At 38.0% G+C, this 22,892-nt stretch overlaps 1 protein-coding gene across 1 annotated transcript; it reads left to right on the forward strand.

Annotated features, from left to right (window-relative positions):
* Positions 1 to 3,515: 3,515 nt before the first annotated feature.
* Positions 3,516 to 19,047, forward strand: KIAA0907 (KIAA0907 ortholog). Its single transcript, XM_006895778.1, has 14 exons — positions 3,516 to 3,553; positions 4,033 to 4,249; positions 6,442 to 6,570; positions 7,071 to 7,150; positions 9,121 to 9,173; positions 9,748 to 9,911; positions 10,610 to 10,821; positions 11,478 to 11,538; positions 12,815 to 12,872; positions 13,102 to 13,355; positions 15,817 to 15,984; positions 17,080 to 17,192; positions 17,888 to 17,979; positions 18,848 to 19,047. Exons 1-14 carry the CDS (start codon positions 3,516 to 3,518, stop codon positions 19,045 to 19,047), a joined length of 1,839 nt encoding a protein of 612 aa, XP_006895840.1.
* Positions 19,048 to 22,892: the final 3,845 nt, after the last annotated feature.

Genomic DNA, 22,892 nt, shown 5'->3' on the forward strand with positions numbered 1-22,892 from the left:
GCAGGTTGGTGCTTTAACAAACATTTTGCTACCAACCCTGTTGTTGTTGTTGTGTGGCTTTGAGTCTGAACCAAACCTTCTGTGGGTTTTCAGAGGCAGTTAATTGCTCGGAAGGAGATTGCCCATTTCTCCTGTGAAGCAGCTGACGGATTAGAACCTTGTGCCTCCAGGACTGCAGTACAGCTTCTTACCACTAAGCCACTAGCGCTCCCCTACCAACCCTATCATGTATAATTTCCCCCACACCTATCCTACCACATTGCTGAGACTAGAAAAGCAGAACTCATGACTTAATTAATCTTTATAGTCCCCATTCTTCAAGCAGTGCTTGATAGACAGAAATGAAAAAGGCAGAGAAGGTCTCCAAATTATTTTTGTGCCATTTAACTCATAATGACGCTAATCCTGGAAAAGCTTTCGTAAAAAGACCAAAGACTAGTATGCTTCAGAGTAAAATCTGAGTATCTCAAATGATTTTTTCTTTTTTGTCTTTTTCAAATGATTTTTGGAAGGTATCATTTTCCTTTCCTTAAAGAGATAACGCTATGACTCATCTGCTGGAAGTTATACTGTTGGTATTTCAAATACCAGTAGTTATTCATGATGGGTAGGTTTCAGCGGAGCTGCCAGAGTAAGACAGACTAGGAAGAAGTAGGACTAGCCATCCACTTATGATATAATGGGCCTTGACAACCCTATGAATAGCAGAGGAACATTGTCTGATACAGTATCTAAAGTTAAGGCCTTCAATTGGGAAGCACATATAGCTGGAGAAGTGGATGAAATAAACTTTTCAGTCAACCTCTATTGATATGGCACAACTCAATGGCAATGTTTTACTTTGTTTAATAAAAACCACAGATACTCAAACTCAACTTAGTGTTGTTGAGTCAGACTGACTCATAGCTGATCCTCCAGCAGATTTTTGAGAAGCTGTATGTCATACAGGAGGACATTGCCCCTTTCTCCTGTAGAGTTGCTAGTAGGATCCATTCACCAGAGAGGTGCTGCCTTTGGGTTGGCAGCACAACTGCCTGCAGACTATGCCTCTAGAGCTCCCTAACCAAAGGTAAAGGGCAACATAATAAATTCTGTGAGGTCTTTAAGCAGAGATTTGAAGGAAGAAGCACATGGTCAAGAAGTAATGGTAAAGGAAATGGCAGACTACCAGTTGAAGAGTTTCAACAAATAGATACATGGGATATGTTCATTCACCTATGGCAGGAAAGTTTGAAAATTAGAAGACTCATACAGTTTCCATTTTTCTTTAAAGGTGATACAATGTTGTTGTCATCAAGTCGATCATGACTCATAGTGACCCTATGAACAAAAGGCCTGAAACCTTGCTATAACTATTGTCATTTACCAAAGTTCACCCAATAGAATGTGAGAAATTATAAAATAATTTCATTAATATCACAGGGAAGCAAAATCTTGCTGAAGATTACTTTAAGATGTGCATTGACAGGAAACTCAGAAATTCAACTGGATTCACAAAATGCAGTGAAATAAGAGATCTCATTGATATCAGAAACATGTTTACCTGTGTTATACTGATTATGTAAAGAGATTTGATTGTGTGAATCACATTATATAGATAATATTGAGAATAAATTAATATAGATAATAATGAGAAAAATTATCATTTCAGAACTTAATCATACTAGTACAGAACATGTTCATGGTCCAAGAAGCAGTCACTTGCATAAATGAAGGGAATACTAATCCATTGTCTTGAATGGATACTGATTCATAGCAACCCTCCACCAATTTCTGAGACTCTAATTTAGAGAAGGTGATTATCCATCCACCTTTTTCCTGAAGCGTGCCTGGTGCATTTGAACCATTGACTTTTAAGTTATTAGCCCAATCCATGACTAGCTACACTATCAGAGTTCTTTCTTTAAGGGGATACTACATGACTTAAGAAAAGATGTGGGTCAGAGTTGTATACTCCCTTCACCATAGCTAGCCATATCTAGTAGTGTTCACAAGTCTTCCTCAATCCTGATGTTACATTCTTCTTCATATAATCTGGTTTCTTGAATTATTTGTTCAGCATACATATTGAATAGGTGTGGAGAAAGCATACTATCCTGACACACACCTTTCCTGATTTTAACCTATTAAGAGTTTCCTTGCTTGGTTTAGACAACTGCTTCTTGGTCTATGCGTAGGTTTTCATGAGCACAATTAAGTGTTCTAGGATTTCTATTATTTTCAATGTTATCCATAATTTGTTATAATCTACACAATCAAATGCCTTTACATAGTCAGTAAAACACCAATATCGTTTTAGTATTCTCTGCTTTCAATCAAAATCCATCTGACTTCAGCAATTATATCCCTCTTCCCACACCACCTTCTTAATCCAGTTGTTACAAGTGTTTTTGAATTATCTTCAGCAAGATTTTACTTGCATATAAATAATGATGCTGTTCAACAATTTCTGTCCCATGTTGAAACACCGTTTTTTGGAATGGGAACAAATACAATGCACAATACACAACTGATTAGACATAGAGCAAACTACAGTTATTTTCAATTGCTTCATACACATTTGAAAATTAGACAATAAGTAAGACCAGTGAAGAACTGATGCCTTTGAACTGTGGTACTGAAGAAAAATATTCATTATACCAGGGACGGTCAAAATAAATAATAAATCTGGGGAGCTCTGGTGGCCTAGTGGTAAGAAGGTGCAACTACAATCCCAGAGGTGCACGGTTCGAATCCACCAGATGCTCTGCCGGGAAAAGGAGGGACAATCTCCTCCTGTACCAGTCAGATCTGATTTGACGGTACACTCACACAAAAAATAATAAAATTTTTAAAAAAAGAGCAATAAATAAATAAATCTAAAGGCAATGACTGTGAGACTTTATGTCACAAGCTTTGGCCATGTTATTAGGAAAGAATATCCCTGGAAAAGGACATCATGCTTTGGAAAGTGGCAGGTTAGCCAAAGAAGACCCTCAAGAAGTTCAACGCAGTAACTGTCAACAATGGCTTTAAGCACAGTGACTGTGAGGGTTGCGCAGGATCTGGTGTACATAGGGTTACTCAGACCACTCCACGACACCTAACAAATAGGTAATTGAAGTGTAATCTGGATAACAGTCGTGAGAAGGATCTTTCTTTTGGTCACATAAACGTAGCTGTATTTAGACCAGAAACCTGTTTAATCCGACTTAGATGTATTGTTTCTGTTCTACCACCTTGACCACAACAAAGATGGATTCTTCGCCCACTCCCTCCCCTCCGATTCTGTCTTTAAATAAACCACAGCAGCCATCTTTTCCAAGGGTTAAACGCAAGCAGGAAGATCCCACCCTCCTTGTCTCAAACAACGCCAGATGCCTTTAAATCACCGAGAAGCCAATCGGAATCGACATCGCCGCCGGAAACGTTCCACCAGATTACCGGAAGAGGCTCTGCGTAATGTCATTAGGGGCGGAAATGACGGGAAGATAGTAGTAGGGTAGTTGGCGGGTGGTTAAGCAGAGACGGGCGCCATGTCCGCGGGGAGCGCAACGCATCCTGGAGCCGGAGGGTGAGGCCTTTTGGACCAGGGACTCTGAACACGGGCGGTGGGAAGGGCTGTGGGCCGATGGTGGGCCGTGCGTAGGTATGGAGTGGAGTTTCAGTGGGAAGTGGACGGACTGGAGGGCCGGACTTTTGGATAGCAAGATGGTCAGCAGGCCTGGGCCTCCTGAAAAGGGTTGGTGGTGAGCGGAGCGGGGGATTTTGGAGAGAGGAAATCAAGATGAAGGAGAAGACGAAGATCTATGGGACCAGTCCGTTATATGTGAAAGAGGAGAAAGGATGCTGGGTAGTGTTAAAAAAATTGAAGAAATGGGAAAATAACAGCATTAATTTCCCGTTTAAGGAAAGATGAAATTCTAGACCTGGAAGAAGATCGGAGGGGTAAAGGGAGTAAGATAGATGAAAAATGAGCTGTTAGTATCGCAGTTAAAAAAGAGTAATGTAAATGATAGCTTTGGAACCCTCATTGTCTTTACTTTCTTATAGACGCCGCAGCAAATGGGACCAACCAGCTCCAGCCCCCCTTCTCTTCCTTCCACCGACGGCCCCTGGCGCAGAGGTCACCAGCAGTGGAGGGAGCCCTGGGGGCTCCGCAGCTGCTCCCTCGGGAGCCTTGGATGCTGCCGCTGCAGTGGCTGCCAAGATCAATGCCATGCTCATGGCAAAAGGGAAGCTCAAACCAACTCAGAACGCTGCTGAAAAGGTACTTGAATTTTGTAGCGACTAATTGCAAGTCTCTTAGGAATTATTTGTTACCATTTAATGTCAGAGTGATTTGTGTTAATGGAAGAGGGGAAACAATGCAACAGTAATTTAAAGATCATTTGGTTTTGGAATTTACCAGATGACATTTTGTCATACTTGTTTACCTGAGGCGATTTTGAGTTCGCTGATTACATTTTTATCGACCAAATAGCTTGCTTTGAAGAGTTAGGATGTTCTGATGGTCTCCTAGTAAGGACCTGCGCTGCCAACCCAAAGGTATGCACTTCAGGTGTACCTACTGCAACTCGGGAACACCTGCTAGAAGGTCAGCGATGAGTTGGTTCAGACTTGATGGTACCTAAAAACAATAAGAACGTTAGATGATTACTTAATGACAGCTTTGGTGGTGTAATTATACACACCATTTGGTTGTGTTGCAGTCAAATGCACCAGTGAGGCCAAAAGAGAAAAAGGATCCGTTTTCTCTCTTTGTGATTTGCAGTCTTGGAAACCCAGAGGAGGATTGCTCACTTCAATGGAATTGACTTTACAGTAGTGAATTTCACTGTTATTGTTAGGTGTTATACTGTTATGTATTATACAGTTGGCTCCAATATATAGCAAATCCTGTATACAACAGAATGAATTGTTGCCCAGACCTGTGCCATACTCATAGTTGTTATTCTATTTGAGCCCCCTTCAGTCTATCTCATTGAGTCTTACTCTTTTTTGCTGATCCTCCACTTAAGTACAATTTAAACTTCAACCAAATGGGTAAACCATTTACATATGGATTGTTTAATATATTTCACATTGAGTCATTTTTTAAAATCCTTGGTATCATTTGAATTTCAGAGCTAAAAGTCTTTAGTTCTCCATGTTTTAGTGTGCAACAATACTCCTCCTGCAGGATCATGATAATTATAAATTAAGGCTATGTTACTTGTATGCTTTGCACTTTTTTCGCTCAAACTGTCGCCAATTTACAGATCTAGAAAATTAATCTCAAGTGTTATTTAGAATTAGTAGTCCAGAATCTGTGAGTCATGGCTGTAGGTATCTGACTTCAAGGCACTTCAGGCACTTGGACAGCTGTGCTGTTTCAAAACCTCAAGAGTAGAAAAGTTCAGTATGTTTCAGGACAGCCTGTGCCATTATGATTATCATTTTGAGAAAATATTTTGATGGTTTGCAAAGATTGTTTGAGTTAATTAGCCATTTCTAAGATCTGCCAGGAAAATGAAAAGCTCATTGAAAAGTAGGGCTTGCTCTTTAAATATTAAGATTCTTAATTTTAACAGTTTAGATCACCTTTTTTTTTCTCTTAAGAAGTAATCTTTAAATGTGATAAAGTCAACAACAGAAAATCTGATGACCTGAATTTGAAAACCTGAAACCCCAATTACTGCTTATGTGGTCTTGGCATCCACTGACCCTTAGTTTCTCTTAAGGATCTTAGTGGTATAATACTTGTACTGTTCAACAGAGTAGCCATATGTGACTTTATATAACTAAAGGCAACTGTGTTGGACTGCTCAGATTTACATCAGCCTTTACATTATCACAGAAAACTCTAATGGAAAGAACTTCTAGGTACTTTTAAGGTGGTTATATGGGTTCACAAGCAGCAAGACAAAAGGTAAGGTGGTGGCGTTGAGTCTGCATTTAATTTGCTTTCCTGTTTTAAAAATTTGTACAAAAAAGTAAATTATATGTTCTTTTTTCCTTGAGCAGATTTGCTAAAGCATTGATAGAGAGCAGGCAAGGTGGAGGAAAGCCATCTCATGGTTAAATTTCTTTAATACAGTGCTCGAGGGGCTTGTAGTTTTGAGAGAAATCAAATCAGGCTATGATCTACCCTGGTTTTTTATCTCTTCTCTTTGTTCTTCCATAATAAGGGGTAATGAATGGGTTAATTAATGTTTGAAGGTTCGTGAGATCATTGTGAGGACTGGATTAGTTGAATTTGGACTATGTCTGTAACTAGGTTTGACATAAAGGCAACAGCTATTATATGAGCAGGTTGGAGTAGTATAGATTATTAGGCATTGAACTCTACCCTGTGTCTTACTACACATACAGCCGGTTAATTGAGCTGTAAAGCTTTAGAACTTGGCTCTGTACTACTCATTTTAGAGGCTGGAGTTTTAAATACTAACCAGAGTATTTCATTTCTTTCTCTTTTGGTAGCTTCAGACCCCTGGCAAAGGCCTGACTAGCAATAAAAGCAAAGATGACCTGGTAGTAGCTGAAGTAGAAATCAATGATGTGCCTCTTACGTGTAGGAACTTGCTGACTCGAGGACAGACTCAAGACGAGGTATGGAGTTGGGACTCATTTGGTGATGGATGGGTGTTTCATGAAAAGCAGACCTCTAAATAGAAACAGGGAGGTCTGGTGGCTTAGTGGTAAAGAGTTGCACTATCATTTCAAAGACACATGGTTCAAATCCACCAGCTGTTCTGAAAGACAAAGATTGGCGGTCTCTTGTGGGACTTACTGCCTCTAAAAACTTGCTGGAGGGTCAGCTATGAGTCACTTCTCACTTGACAGTACATAACAACAATACATAACAATAGATAGAAACAAGAGACAAATGTTTGTTACTAAAGACAGAATTGGATTTAGTTTAATTTTGAAGAAACTTCTTTATGAACTTACTGAAACTTCCTTTCTAGGAGAATGCACCTATCTTAATGGTGGAATGAATGGGAAATTGCCATTCTGCTAAGTGCTGTTGAAACCAGTTAATTACCGCGTCATTACCACAAACATTTCCTTTTGGGGTTTTTTATTTTGTTGTACATGTCCTTTTTTAGATCAGCAGACTTAGTGGGGCTGCAGTGTCAACTCGAGGGAGGTTCATGACAACTGAGGAGAAGGCCAAAGTGGGACCTGGGTGCGTATGCTTATCCTTTTACTGTGGGGAAAGATTGGGCATATGTTTCAGATTAATTTTGCGTTTTCCTTTCTTAGAGACTATATATAAATAATATTTGGCTAATAGTTTGATAGAGGTACAACTAAGCAGAATTCTGTGCATCTGAAATGTGTGTGAGAAATGTTGGCAGCTATTTTTAATTCTTTTTTGGTTTTTACATCATAGGGTTTTTATTGGAAGGAACTTAAATTAACATGTTTTCCCTTATGTAAGCATTTTCCCTGATAGAGGATCAAATTTGTTGTACTGTCCTTTATTTTTGTTTTTTTAAATGTCCTTTTATCAGACTCCTAGGTTGTAGATGATCTCTCAAAAAATTTAGAATTTACTTACTTTTCCCCTCATTATTTAATATTTGAGCTTCTCTCCACTCTTAATGGACAGGTGTTTGAGGAATGCAACATTGTTAACAGTGGCTTAAATGAAGTTTTGGTCCTACTTCAAAGTAAGGGTGTGTTTTGAAGCCAAATATTAAAAAATTAATGTTTCTATAAGTCAGTTGTTATTTTGATTTTTTTATATAAAGATATTTTTTAAACCTACCACTTTCAATTAACCATACAGTTATTAGCCATGATCTTGTTGTGTTGTTATTATAAAAATCTGGATCTAGACTACATGTACATGTAGACTCTAAAGAGTTTCCTTGGTTTGCATGAGCCTTTAAAATGTGCCTCATTAGTTTGTGAAGCCAAGACTATTATCTGTATATAAGTGATTAGGCATTCTGTAAAAAGAATTCTGTTCTTAATGCAAATCAAGACAACTGTGAGATATCGTCTCACCCCAGTAAGAATAGCAAAATTTAACAGCAGCAAACATCAAATGCTGGTGAGGTTGCTGAGAAACTGGAACCCTTTTCACTGTTGGTGGGAGTGTAAAATGGTGCAACCACTATGGAAGGCTGTGTGACGCTTTCTCAAAAAGTTGCAAATAGAAATACCATTTGACCCAGCAATTCCATCAGCTACTGGGAATATACCCTAAAGAAACCATAACCACCACTCAGGCAGATATATGCACACCCATGTTTATTGCGGTTTTGTTCACAATAGCAAAGAGTTGGAAACAATCTAAGTGCCAATCAACAAACAAATGGATAGAGAAGCTCTGATATATTCACACAGTGGAATACTGCATTACATTGAAAAACAAGGAACTCATGAAATATTATTCAAAATGGGTGACTCTGGAGGACTGAGTGAAATATCTCAGTCACAAAAGGAAAAATACTGCATAGTGCCACTGTTCTAGAACAGGATAGACATCAGGGTTGGGGTGAGACTAAGAAAGATAAGATAAATTATGTATACTGCATTGAAACAGATGAGGGAGAGAACTGTTTAAAAACTATACATGATTGGATATTATGGTCATGATAAGAGTCCAGAATGAAGGCTACATAGTGGAGTACTGGGGTGGGGGGGAAGATTGTACACCAATGAAAGAATTTTTCTTTTACTTTTCAAAGAGAAGAGCAAACTGGGGGGGAGGGTGGGCAGGGAGAAAAATGCAACAATGAATGAATGAAAATCCAAAGTCTATAAACATTCATTAAAATTAATTTTAAAAAAATTCTGTTCTTGAACTTTGCATTCTCTCAGTTGATAGGATACTAATTAATGAGCTGTTGGTAAGAACCAGCAGATCTCTATCTGGTCCAGTTAAACTAGAAAAATTTTTCCTGAAGCTCTAGTTCTTTTATTTTCCTTTTTAATGAAAGCTTGCAGAAAATTTGGATTTCCATTCATTCATTGCGCATTTTCCTCCCAAACCATCCCCCAGTTTTCTTTTTTCATTAAAAAGAGTCTTTCATTGTTGTGCAACTGAAGCTCTAAATCTTTTTTTTTTTTTTAAGCTCTAATTCTTAACTTTTATTCCTCTTTCAAGTATGGCCAGTTTGTAATATTTTTTTACTTCTCTTACAGAGATCGTCCATTATATCTTCATGTTCAAGGCCAGACCCGGGAATTAGTAGATAGTAAGTAATGTTTTAATATTTTTCATGTTGTGAGGAGAGACCGGTCCTTAGAGAGGGACATCATGCTTGGGAGGGTGGAGGGACGGCGCAGGAGAGGAAGGCCCTCTATGAGGTGGATTGATTCAGTGACTGGGATAATTGGAATGGGAGTGTCAGAGACAGTGCGATTGGCACAGGACAGAGCGGAGTTTAGGGCTGTTGTACATAGGGTCGCTATGAGTCGCAGGTGACTCGACGGCACATAACAACAACAACAAGTAATGTTTTTACTATTTGTGTCACTTTTCATAAATATACAGAGTTCTGTGTAGCAAGGGACCAAATTCTAGTTGCTATTCTATCTCTTGTGTATGCATTATATATACATACACATCTGTATGAGAGCTTGGAGATTACCTCATAAAACGGGTTACTGCTTGAGTAATTAATACGTTGCAGCACACTTTTTAAATTGATGATCATGCTTAGAAACTCATTTGCGGCAACATGTTAAGCATCATTCTATTATCATTGGGCACTAGTTACTTCATTCAGTGTTCTGGTATAGTATCTTATTGTCTCTCTCTTTCCTTAGGAGCAGTAAACCGAATCAAAGAAATTATCACCAATGGGGTAGTGAAAGCTGCCACAGGGACAAGCCCAACTTTTAATGGTGCAACAGTCACTGTCTATCACCAGCCAGCACCCATCGCTCAGTTGTCTCCAGCCGTTAGCCAGAAACAACCTTTCCAATCAGGGGTATGTATTGTGAAGGGATCATTAACATCTGCGTTATTTCTTGAAATTCTAATCAGAAAATTACCACTGTTCCACTAATAGGCTAAGGTTTACATTTCCAGGGTACAATGAACAGCTGAGACAAATCTCTTTTCATACTGACATTCTAAAGATGAGGGACGGTTGTTATAAACACTATACAGTTTTCAAGTTAGTCATTTGAGTTAGTATTTGGGAACTTGATCCACTGGAGGACTAAGAAGGCAGAATCTGATGAAGCAAGACTCTGCTGATACAATCCTCCTAGAAAAAAGGGTTGGTGAGAGCAGCCCTAATTAGAGAATATCACAGGGCTGACTGTGCTGCCCAACATTCTATTCTGTTTTTACAGGAAATTGTCTTTGCCATGATTTTTTAACTGATAAGTGTGTTAGTATCAGTGTGGACAAGTAGAAATCTTTAATAATGGATGTTGATGTTCTCCAGCATCTTTTCCTGAGTAATGTATTTATTTGTATTTTAAGTAAAGATGTGGAATATATGGTTTTCATTTAAATTAAGCTGCTTGATCATTTCATATGTTCGTGATAGAAATTATGGGGGAAGTCCATACTGTGGAAGTGATTAAAATGATTTAGAGTTAAAGTACTTTATATAGCAATTTTCTAATGAAGACAGACTTAAAGTTTTAATAATCTGAAGTTCTATTATTCTTACAGATGCATTATGTTCAAGATAAATTATTTGTTGGTCTAGAACATGCTCTGCCCACTTTTAACGTCAAGGAGAAGGTGGAAGGTCCTGGCTGTTCCTATCTGCAGCACATTCAGATTGAAACAGGTGCCAAAGTCTTTCTACGGGGCAAAGGTTCAGGCTGCATAGAGCCAGCATCTGGTCGAGAAGCTTTTGAACCTATGTATATTTATATCAGGTATGCATATGGATGGGACTGAAAACACTTATTTTTAGCTAAATATTCGTGCAAGTGGAAATGATTCAGATGATCCAAGACAAAATAGGCATAATTATTAGTTACATGGGAAATTTAGGTTAAATATTAGTACTCAGTTGATAATTAATGTTGAATTCGTAGAATTCTCTCTGAATGATTTTCATAAAGGCTTTGTGTTTTATTCAAGTCCTTGGTTAAATAAACAGTTATGTGCCTAAAAGAAATTTTATATGTGTTGCAATTCAAAAATGTTATGATCTGGGGAGCTCTGGTGGCCTAGTGACAAGAAGCTGCACTGCAATCCTAGAGGTGTGTGGTTCAGATACCAGATGCTCTGCTGAAGAAGGAGGGGCAGTCTCCTCCTGTACCAGTCAGATCAAATTTAACGGTACACACAGAAAAGAACAAATTTTTTTTTAAAATTAGGATCTAATGACTTTGTAGTGTCTTTTCTATTAAGAACTACCGTTACTTGTGGAATGATCTAGTTATATCTGAAAGTACTTAGATGATCGTTTCATGTTTTTCAGAGACTTCAGTATGAACTACAGTGAATAAACATGAAGTAGCATGAAAGTGTAGGCAGAGTTCTATGTTATTTTCCCCTCTTTTGAATTCTTAATTATTATTTGCAGTCATCCCAAACCAGAAGGCTTAGCTGCTGCCAAGAAGCTCTGTGAGAATCTCTTGCAAACAGTGAGTTGTATTTGTCTCTTTGAGGAGAACTACTGCCGTTTTCCAGCTGTCTCACTCACCTGGCCAGGATTTCAATTGCTTGTGCAGTTTATTCAGAAGATATTTCAGTGTGGAATTTTGAAGTCAGCAATAGTATAGAATCTGTTGTCATTTTATATAAATCTATTTCAATTCTGGTTAAATTGTGGTGAGCATTCCAAATTCTTAAGATTAGGTGGATTGATAAAATGTCAAGCTGTTGGCTTGAGCATGTCAGATTGTGAGGATGGTTCATCATAAGGCAAAGTTCTGATTGTTTTGTTCATAGCTTGTATGGACTTGATGTCACCTATGATAACGAAAATGGGGAGTGCTGTAGTAACTTAAAACTGTTTAACAGTGCTTAGGGGTAATTGCTTATTTGGTTGTCCTTTTTATTATATAAATACCAAAAGTTAGGCTGAAACTATTAGCATATTAAGGAAGTCAAGATTAAGTCTTGACTTTTCAACCTTGTATTTGATGTTTCAAGTTAGCTCTTTATCTGAGAGGCTGTTTTCTTTGTTTCTGAGCAAATGACCTGTTTTGCCAACCCTTGGTTTTTTTAGAGAACTTGTCACGACCCTGTATTGGGTTTCTTAGGTGATAAATATGGAAGGAAACTGCCCATTTTTCTTGTAATGAGAAGCTGCTATTTTCAGCCTGCAGACTTTTTGGTTAGCAGTGCAACACTTAACACACTGTGCCTCCAGTGCTCCTTTTTAGACATAATAGGATGATTATAAAGAAGAACTGAAAGGGAGAAACAAAAGAATCATACCCTATTTCTGTTTTTAGCATCTAATAGTCAAATTCACTGCTGCTAAATAGATATGCTCACCTGTTAAATAAATGTTGAATAAGTAAACCAGTGAATTCTAACAGTTATAATAATAATAACAACTTGGAAATTTTTTTGTTTGGTGGATCTGATTGGTTTTGAACTCAAGAATTCATACTTGGGGGATAGGGTATTACCTGTGCTACTCATTTTTAAACCTGGCCTAGTTGTTTATGGATAGGCCTGTTACAAGTTATATTAAACACATTTAAATGTGAATGAAACATTTTCCTATGAATTTTAAATTTCTAGTAAATTTTTGTGTTTTTGTTCAGGAGTTCATTCTTTAATTCATGGAGTCCTGTGAGTCAGAGCTGACCTAGCAGTACCCATCAAGAATTTTATGATCAGACCCTTGTTAAATAGAAAGTGAATTGAAACTGTGCTATATTGTTTTTTGTTTCTCCTCTCTTTCAGGTTCATGCCGAATATTCTAGATTTGTGAATCAGATTAATACTGCTGTACCTTTGCCAGGTATGTATATCTTGAAGTGTTTACTTTAACTTTTAGAAATTACTAGTTACATTTATGTATAAACTGTGATAACTGAGGCCAGACTAACTTAACTGTGCCAGGGTACAACTTGGGATAATTTTGGAAAGTCATGTCTTAGTAATTTGTTCCCTAGATATTAAGTTTAATATTCAGTTAAAATGTCTCATTCTGCTGCAGCTGATTAAACACTTTTTTTCTTCCCCCTCAGGCTATACACAACCCTCTGCTATAAGTAGTGTCCCTCCTCAACCACCATATTATCCATCCAATGGCTATCAGTCTGGTTACCCTGTTGTTCCCCCTCCTCAGCAGCCAGTTCAACCTCCCTATGGAGTACCAAGCATAGTGCCACCAGCTGTTTCATTGGCACCTGGAGTCTTGCCAGCATTACCTACTGGAGTCCCACCTGTGCCAACACAATACCCGATAACACAAGTGCAGCCTCCGGTTAGCACTGGACAGGTAGGATGTTGCGATAGAAACGTGATACCATTAAACTGGGGTAAAGAAGAGAATGGGGAAGAAAACTGGTGGTATTTATTACTCAGAAATGTGAAATAAGGAGCCTTGGTGGTTTAATACATGGGTAACATGTTGTTTTCCTAACGAAAAGATTGTGGTTCAAATCTGTCAGCTATTCCTAGGGAGAAAGATGAGTCTTCTCCTCCTATAAAAATGTGTACCTTTGAAAACCTGATGGAGGGTACTCATGGTTTAGAATCAACTTGATAAAAGTAGATTTGGGTTTTTAGTGATGCCACGAGCCTTGTATTTTTCTACTGGCTTCTTCCTGTGGCCCTACTACCAGCTACCTAAATGCTTTAGAGCTGTGTATACATGTATGTATATGATCCTAAAGTTTGCCATTAATTTTACAAGATTAGCTACCAGTAGTAGTTTAGGGCAGGGCTTGGCAAAATCTATGAAAGACCATATATAGTAAATATTTTAAGTGTTATAGGCATATGGTTACTGTCATTTTACTTTGTCACTGTGATGTGACTGTAACCATGGAAAATACTAAATGTGGTATTAAGAAATGAGAAAAAAAACTAACCTATACCAAACCCCTAAATGATTGATTGGAACTTAGTTTTGATTTGAGAAAGAAGCATACTATGTACAGGTGTTCTAACTTTCCATACTTAAGTATTACAAATGGCAGTGTATATTTCTTAGTTACTGAAGAAACTAGAATTTTAGGAAAAGAGTGAAAAATTAATTTCCCTGGATGGGGAGAAACAAATGAGCATGGTAATGGATTTATGGCAGGACCATCTCTGTGGGTCTTTCATAGTGTACCCATGCCAGAATAAACTGCAGCCTCAAACCATGGCCCAGCCTCCTTTCCCATGGGCTGTGAGCACTGACAGAGGCTGTACACCGAGATAAAAGACAAGAGTTTATGAACTAAATTAAATTCTCTGTAGTTCCTAGTAATAAATACTGTATATTTCACTTTTAATCAGAGTTAGAGTTCCCATGCTTTGTACACTGAGATAAAAGACAAGAGTTTATGAACTAAATTAAATTCTCTGTAGTTCCTAGTAATAAATACTGTGTATTTCACTTTTAATCAGAGTTAGAGTTCCCATGCTTTGAGCTACATTTCTTTGGAATTAGAAAGTAATAAAACAGTGGCTAATAGTGAGGATCTTAGACTGCCAGGATGCATCATGGCTTATTTTTTTAACTGATGATATATAATGTAACCTGTCCAGTACTTGAATTTAGTTATGAGTAAAAAGGAAGTTCTAATGGCCTACTGGTAAGGTACTGTGCTGTCAGCTTGAAGGTATACAGTTCAGATTCACCAGCTGCTCTGCAGGAGAAAGATGGGCAGTCTCTTCCATGCAGGATACTGCCTCTGAAAATCTGCTGGAAGGTCAGCTATGGGTCATCAGTTCTGACTCAACAGTACAGTACATCACACCAACATCCACATTTTTGGATTTTGTCCATGAAAAGTGTACTCATGTTATCTCAGGGTAGCGTTAAGAAATGTTTGTTGGTAATAGTAACGGTAGATTTTTCCTTTGGGAGTTTTTTTTTAATCTACTGTACATTGTTTTTTGCTCATGTTTTATTAAATGTCATTGTCTCAAACTTGCTCTTGATAGAGCACCTTAATATAATCATGGAAGTGACAGATGACATTGGCTTAGCAATTATGACATGGATTAGCAATTATGAAATAAAAAGAACTAATCATGTTGATATAAGAACTTTTGAATATTGATGCTGATGTTGCCTGAACCAGGCAAAGGCTGCAGCATGTTTGCCCTGATACCCCAAACAACATTACAAGTTTTTCTTGAGAGCGATAACACAGATTGTCAATTTTAGTTCCCCTAGTAGAAAGGCTTAGGGAGCTATGGTGACCTAACAGTAAGGAGCTGTGTTGCCAACACAAAGGTATGCAATTTCAATCGCTCAGCTGTTCCTTGGCAGAAAGATGGTTAGTCTCCTCCCATGTGATTTACTGCCTTTGAAAATCCTCTGGAGGGTTCACTACAGGTCTGTTCCAACTTGACTTTACACAACTACAGTAGAACGGCTAGATCATACCACTAAAAACTATGACCAAGTTACATGAAGGAAATTAAAGACCAAAAGAGAAAAGAGTCATAAGGTGTATAGAGCACTAAAGTATATTGTAACTATTATTTCCTTTTTTTTTTTTTAATTTTTATTTCTTTTTTTATTTTATTTTTGTGTACGTGTACCGTCAAATCAGATCTGACTGGTACAGGAGGAGATTGTCCCTCCTTCCCCGGCAGAGCATCTGGTGGATTCGAACCGTGCGCCTCTGGGATTGTAGTTGCAGCTCCTTACCACTAGGCCACCGGAGCTCCCCTGTAACTATTATTTCCTAATTGGTATGGCATCCTCACTAGTTTTTCTTCCCTTTTTTTGGTCCCAGAGTCCGATGAGTGGTCCTTTTATTCCTGCTGCTCCTGTCAAAACTGCCTTGCCTGCTGGTCCCCCGCCCCAGCCCCAGCCCCCACTCCCAACTCAACCTCAGGCACAGAAGAGGCGATTCACAGAAGAGCTACCAGATGAACGAGAATCTGGACTTCTTGGATACCAGGTTAAATAAAATACCTTGTCTTGTTTTCCTCATATTCTCCAACTGTATGCTCCCTGTAAAAATAGATCAGTTTATATATGTATCAACAGTCTGCCCAGTACAATACTAGGATTTCTGCTTTCTGGAATCCCTTTAGATTGGGTTTTTAGCCAATTGGAGCAATGAATTTAAAAACCTTTCGGTGGGATTTCCCCTAGGTTTAATTTGGTCACTGTGCCCACATTGAGAAACCTTTCCCATATTTGGAAGTTCTGTAGAATTGTCTCCTGCAGCTTTCTTTATGCAACAAGTTGACCACTTGCCTTAAGTTGGTTCTACCTTGAACATGTCAGAGTAGAACTATGCTTATTAGGGTTTTCAGTGAAGTAGAGTGCCAGGCATGTCTTCCAAAACAGCTTTGGGCAATCTTGAACTTGCAACCTTTGAGTTAGCAAGTAATGATGATGAATGCTTGCACCTCCCGGTGAGTTTATACAACAGACTTGAAGCCTGTTGAGGATCTTTCTTCCTTAAGATTTGCACAAAAGCTACCATTCTACTAATGGTAGTTTTATTTAAAACCTTGACTTTCAATTTGGGTTCCTTTTCCCCCCCTCTCCTCAAAAAAAGGGATGCTTTTATCCCCCCTAACTCACCAATCTTTTCTTTCCCCCTAAAAGATTGCTAGAAGTAGAATGATTATGTCCACATACAGAGCTGTAAAGATTATTAAAATACATAGTTTGGTGCGGGTTTTTTTTTTCTTTAACAGAGAAGCTGCACCATTGCTTTTTGGTAAAATCTCTTTAAAGCATTTTTTTTGCCACATTTTGAGGCATTTTCTACTTTTTATTTTAATTAGGTGTATACAGACTGGTTAAGTTAAGGCTAGTCAATTGAAAATATACCTAACAAAATGAAGGACAGCGCCTTTGGCCATGAGAAAATCATTTCTGTTTTTATCAATTATATTCCAGATCCCAGAGAGCTATGTAGTTCAGGTTAATTTATTTCAATTTATAAGAAAGATGAGGTGCTTGACAGTTACATTAAGGAGCTAAAGCTAATACAGCAGATTGTAGATTTGCTAATGCCACTGTATTTTTCTGCTCATAGCATGGACCCATTCATATGACTAATTTAGGTACAGGCTTCTCCAGTCAGAATGAGATTGAAGGTGCAGGATCGAAGCCGGCAAGTTCCTCAGGCAAAGAGCGAGAGAGGGACAGGTAAGTTCATTGAAACATAAGTAAATTAATACAGTCAATGTTATTTGCACCAGTAGTGACAGTAATGCTCATTATCACAGCCTTCAGTGTTCTTACTGAAAATTTCAATCAAACTCTTGTGGATACAATGGTGGAAAGCAGTAATGGACCTTTCCTAGTCTTAAAAACTGTTATGCTCACATTTACTAAAAAACCCAACCCGATACTGTCAAGTCAGTCCAAACTCATAGGGACCCTCTATTGGGTTTCTGAGGGGGTTAATTTTTACATGAGTAGCCCACCCATCTTTCTCCTTCAGGCTAGCCAGTCTATTTAAATGGATGACTATTTGGCTAGCAGTATAACATTTAATATCCTGTGCTGCCAGGCCTTGCTTATTTTGGCCATTTTTGTTATTGTTACCTGGGGTCATGTGGTGGAGATACTTGAATAAAAGTTCAGCCTCCTATCCAGTGCTTTTTTTCCCTTTCTTAAATAATTGTATTAGCTTTTATAATTAAGAACTGACTTCTTTCCACAATGCCATTTTTGGCATGGTCTGTGTTAAGTAGGCAAGACCTGATACATTATAAGCTTTATAATAGCATGAAGGATCACTTAGAAACTGTTGAAATTAATTGTTAACATTCTTATCTGCTCAATAAGTTAAAATGTATTTAATTTGTCTATAATATTGTCCTTGTGTTTTCCAACAGGCAGTTGATGCCTCCACCAGCCTTTCCAGTGACTGGACTAAAACCAGAGAATGATGAAAGGAATGGTTCTGGGACCTTGACCGGGAGCCATGGTGAGTAAGGTGTAGCTGGGGGAACAGGGAGTGACTGAGTAAGGCTGGCTTAAGTTGTTATTTTCCAGTTTGATACTCATTTAGGTGTTTAATTTAACTATTACTTGCCGGCTAATAACTTTTTTTAAAAAGCCACCCTATAGATGCATGTAATTACACAGGCTTTTATTTAAAACTAAAAATTTAGCTAGAAAAGAGTCAGACAATTTACATTTTAGTTGAACTATCAGGAACATTAAAACTATAGGCAACAATAGCAATTGGTAGGTCATTTCAGAATTTCGTTGCTAATATTTATCAGACTATTTGGAGATTGTTTGACACAGTCTTACTGTCAATTGTTTTTTCTTTTTATTGGGAACTAAGCCACAACTCTAATGGTTGGTGATGGGCAGCCTGTGGCTGTTAAAGAAAAATATTGTCTCTCAGTATCCCAGAACTCTAAATACCATAGAGGTACAGGCAATCCTTTTTATTTATCACTTACAGTCATAATAAAAATGAACAGAAGAAAATTTTTTTCTCTTAACTTCTTTTCTTTTAACTCTAAAAGGTGGAATATCAGCCCCTAGTGACTCACTTGCTAACTTTCCTCTTTTTTTCTTTCTTTTTTTTTCTTTTTTTGTGTTTCTTTTTTTCTTTCTCTGTTTTCTTACATGGTTCTGGTGGATTCACATTTGCTGATGCTGGTGCTGTTTTTCGTGTGATCATCAACGTTTTTCGGTGACCATTGACCTTGTGACCTCAAAATGGTGTCCAACTAACCACTTATAATTAACTTTTTTTTTATTAACGATTTTATGGTATTTTTCTTTTTTTCTTTTTTTTTTTTTCTGTGGGATATGGGTTGGGGTGTTTTCTCTTCTAGATTATCCTGCCAAGAAGATGAAAACTACAGAGAAAGGTTTTGGTTTGGTAGCATATGCTGCAGATTCATCTGATGAAGAGGAGGAACACGGAGGTCATAAAAATGCAAGTAGTTTCCCACAGGGCTGGAGTTTGGGATATCAGTACCCTTCATCACAACCACGAGCTAAACAACAGATGCCATTCTGGATGGCCCCCTAGGAAACAGTGGACCAGAAGTTCACCCTCCGTGACAACTTTTTAGCAATAATGCATGTATTGATTTAACAAGACTTTGGGGCATGTACTGAGAACCATCTTGGACCTTTGCAGAAGTTGGAGATGCCGTTTACCCTGCCTCAAGGGGCTCCGTTCTTTTTAAAACATTCTTATTTCTGCAGTGGCATAGCATCTGTTAAAATTTACTTAGAATCACAAACTTGTCTCTGAACCTTTTTTTAAAGTGGATGAAATATACTTGTACAACAGAGCGTCCCAGCAAGGTCATTCCGTACCTGTCTGACCAGACCCAGCCTTTTCCAAATGAACAACCCCTACTTTGATAGGAAGTTTTATTTGTGTTCCACTATTGCTAGTCAGTTTTGAAAGTAACTGGTTATAAACAAAGCCTTAACACTTAATAGTGGGAAAATAGTTTTAAGATCATCCTTTCAGTATCTCATTCTAAGAGAGAGATCCTCATTCATATTTAATTTTTTTATTCTTTTTTCTTTAGAAAACACCATTTTACTAAATTAAAACAGTTGATTATAGCTGGGTCCTGGGTAGCAAAATGAAATTATATTTCTCATTGTGCCTTTTTTTAAAAACAAAAACAAAAAAATGAAAAACAAAACAAACAATAAACGTGATCCAGAGCTGGCACCTTCGGGCACACTTGTTTCAGATAGCCATTGCTTTTTAAAAACATTTCCCTTCTAAGCTCCTTGTCTTCAGCTGGGTCGGTGAAAACTTCTTGATCAAATGCTGGTTGGAACTCATCACAGAAATGAAACAGTGGTCTCTCTCTCTCTCAGAGATGGTTGCAGCTGAAGTAGAGAGATTTGGCTGCCCCAGAAGGATGGTTGAACTTGGTGACTGAAGTTGCAACTTGTCTTTTCTCTTGGCATTACAGTTTTGCCAAAAACCTTTTTGTATCAAATACTGATGTGTGAAAGTGAAGGAGCTTGTCTACTGAACCAGAAGTAGTTTGAGATACTGAACTGTCATTTTTGCACATTTGAATACAGGCTGGCTTTGTATAAATGTGTCCACGTTTCCTATATGTTGTAAATATTTAGATCATAATTTCATTATAAATAAATGTACAAATATTCTGCTTGCTTTCTGTGTTCTTTTTCTTCCTCAGTACACTAAAATTGACAAATTTTTAGACTCAGGAAAAATGATATTACAAGATGACTTCACCAGAAAAAAATTTTGTATATAGACCCAAGAATTTCAGCATGATTGGTATATTAATTTAACAAGCGAGGGAGCTTTGATTTTGTGTGTGTGTGTGTGTGTGTGTGCACTGTCAAATCGGATCTGACTGGTACAGGAGGAGATTGTCCCTCCTTCTCCAGCAGAGCATCTGGTGGATTTGAAACATGTGCTTCTGGGATTTCAGTGCAGCTTCTTGCAGGAGCTTTGATTTTTATTTATTTATTTATTTATTTATTTATTTATTTTTAAGAAATTTAGCATTAGTCCGTTTATGTTGGATGATGACACTGGTAAAGGGAATATAACAGCTCTGGTTTATCAGAAAATTCTTGAAAAGAAAGGAAATGAGAGCTAATTCCTAGTGTGACTGTGAAATTCTTCAAACTAGATTTTTCTTTTAAGAGGCGAGATGTAAACCAGGAATAAGAAAGCTGGAGGTTGAGAGCAAAGGAAAAGTGGAAGGGCTGGTGTGAAAACTCAGACCTGAAATTTTTTTATGTCAAAATGAAAGTATTTTTTAGAGTGTCTTTTTTTTTTTAATTTGGTGTGTTGTATAGTTGAGTTTCTAATAACATTTCTATAGAAGTTTGCTTAATTTTTAGTAAAGCTTATTGGTTTAGATAATAACATTGTATTTGACCTTTATGAAGGGAAATAAATAGATTCTGGAAAGATTTTATGTATATAAAATATTTAGACTTCCAGAAATGGACCCATCTGTATGGTCAACTGATACTCAACAAGGATATAAAACAGCCAGAAATGTACAATCTTAGGGATAAAATTGATGAATGGGAACTTCTGAAGATTAAATCCCTGTGCGCATCAAAAAACATTTTCCAACAGGGTGAAAAAACCTTTTGACTGGGAAAAAAACATTTGGCAATACCTTTTGAAACAAGGGTTTCATATAAAAAGTTTGCAGACTTCTACAGGGTCTCCAAAAGAAAAAGACTGATAGCAATTACAAAATGTTCAAAAGACATGGAAAGAATTTTCACAGAGGAAGATTCTGATGACAAGAGACACGAAGAAATGCTCAAAGTTACTGGCAATAAGAGATGCAAATCAAAACCACAATGAGATACCATTTCACCCAAGTTAGTGGCAAAGTTTTAATAAGACAGCAAGTACTGTTGGAGAGGATGTGGTGAGAGGAGTTTTTATACACTGTTGGTGGGATTGTGAAATGGTACATGCATTCTGAAAGGCAGTTCAGCATTTCCTGAAAAACCTGATCACTATGACCCATCTATTCCACTTCTTGGAATATACCCTGAGAAAATGAGAACTGAGGCACAAATGGAGACTTGCACACCAATATTCATAGCAGTATTCACCATGATTTTGTAAAGCACTATCTACCTTGGGAGGGACTGGAGAGCACTATGCTAAGTGAGCTAACTCAGTTCCATAAGGACAAATACTGTGTAAGACCATTATTGTAGAAATAGATTAACTAGTAATATGTGTATGAGGATCCAAGGCAGGGGGAGGAAGGTCTGCGGGGGTGGGGTGGGGTGGGTGGTGTCCTAATCACAGGGTCACACAATTTGATGGATGGAGGGAGGGGTAGGTAAAGAAAAAGGATGTGACAGATCCAGTGTGAAAAACAAGTGAACTTTGCTAAGTAAACCAGTATAAAATAAAAATGTTTAAAAAATAAAGCGTTTATAGCCATTTGGTAATGTTATGTGCCATTGAGTCGTTTGTGACTCATAGTGACCCCATGTACAAGAACCCTAAACACCGTTCTATCCTGTGCCAACCTTGCTGTCTCAAACACATTCATTCCCAGCACTCCACTCACAGAATCGATCCATCTTGTCGAGGGTCTTCCTGTCCTGCGCCGTCTCTCCACTCTCCCAAACATAATGTCCCTCTCCAAGGACCAGTCCCTCCTTGCAACATGTCCAAAGTATGTCAGATGAAGCTTCAAATCCTTTACTCCAAGGAGCATTCTGGCTTCACCTTCTCTAGGACAAACCTGTTTGTTCTAGCAGTCCATGGTATATGCAACACTCGTCTCCAGCACCACAGCTGAAAGTCATCAATTCTCTTTCTATCCCTATTCACTGTCCAACTAGGCAAAACGTTTATTGAATTTTTACTCTTCTAGACATTGATCTGATGTTTTGTTACCTCATTTGATACCTATCAAAACACCCTTTTGAGATAAAACCTGCTGCCTTCAAGTTTGTTACAGCGCAGAGCTACTCTATACTGAAATTTATTTACCCACTTTTTTTTATTCATGGCAGAGCTACTCTATACTGAAATTTATTTACCCACTTTTTTTTATTCATGGCTAATTGAATGTTTTCCATTTTCCACTTCAAATGTGGAAGGGGCCAGGAGATCCACAAACCATAGCACCCAGATGGTACCATAATTTTACAGTAATGTTGTGCGGATCCCCACTTGGTCATTATAAAGTTGCATTCTGATGAGTTGCATTAGGGAAATCTACTCTCAAGAACCTCTCCAGAATGCTAAAGAGCAATATGTTGGTCTAGAGACACAGGTGTAACTAATGGCAGGTCATGGTCTCAGTTGCTTGCTGTGCATCTTACAAACTGGACAGAGAATAAGGGTAACAGAAGACCTGGAAAAGTGTGTTG

This window comes from Elephantulus edwardii, unplaced genomic scaffold (genome assembly GCF_000299155.1).
Source record: "Elephantulus edwardii isolate Elephantulus edwardi_28Jun2011 unplaced genomic scaffold, EleEdw1.0 scaffold00176, whole genome shotgun sequence".
In the NCBI taxonomy this organism is placed as follows: domain Eukaryota; kingdom Metazoa; phylum Chordata; class Mammalia; order Macroscelidea; family Macroscelididae; genus Elephantulus; species Elephantulus edwardii.

Excerpts from the sequence above, each read along its gene's own strand:
- KIAA0907 (XM_006895778.1), top strand. The coding sequence starts at position 3,516 with ATGTCCGCGGGGAGCGCAACGCATCCTGGAGCCGGAGG. Across the intron at positions 9,174-9,747 it reads GACCCGGGAATTAGTAGATA|GAGCAGTAAACCGAATCAAA; the intron begins GTAAGTAATGTT and ends CTCTTTCCTTAG. Across the intron at positions 17,980-18,847 it reads GACCTTGACCGGGAGCCATG|ATTATCCTGCCAAGAAGATG; the intron begins GTGAGTAAGGTG and ends TTTCTCTTCTAG.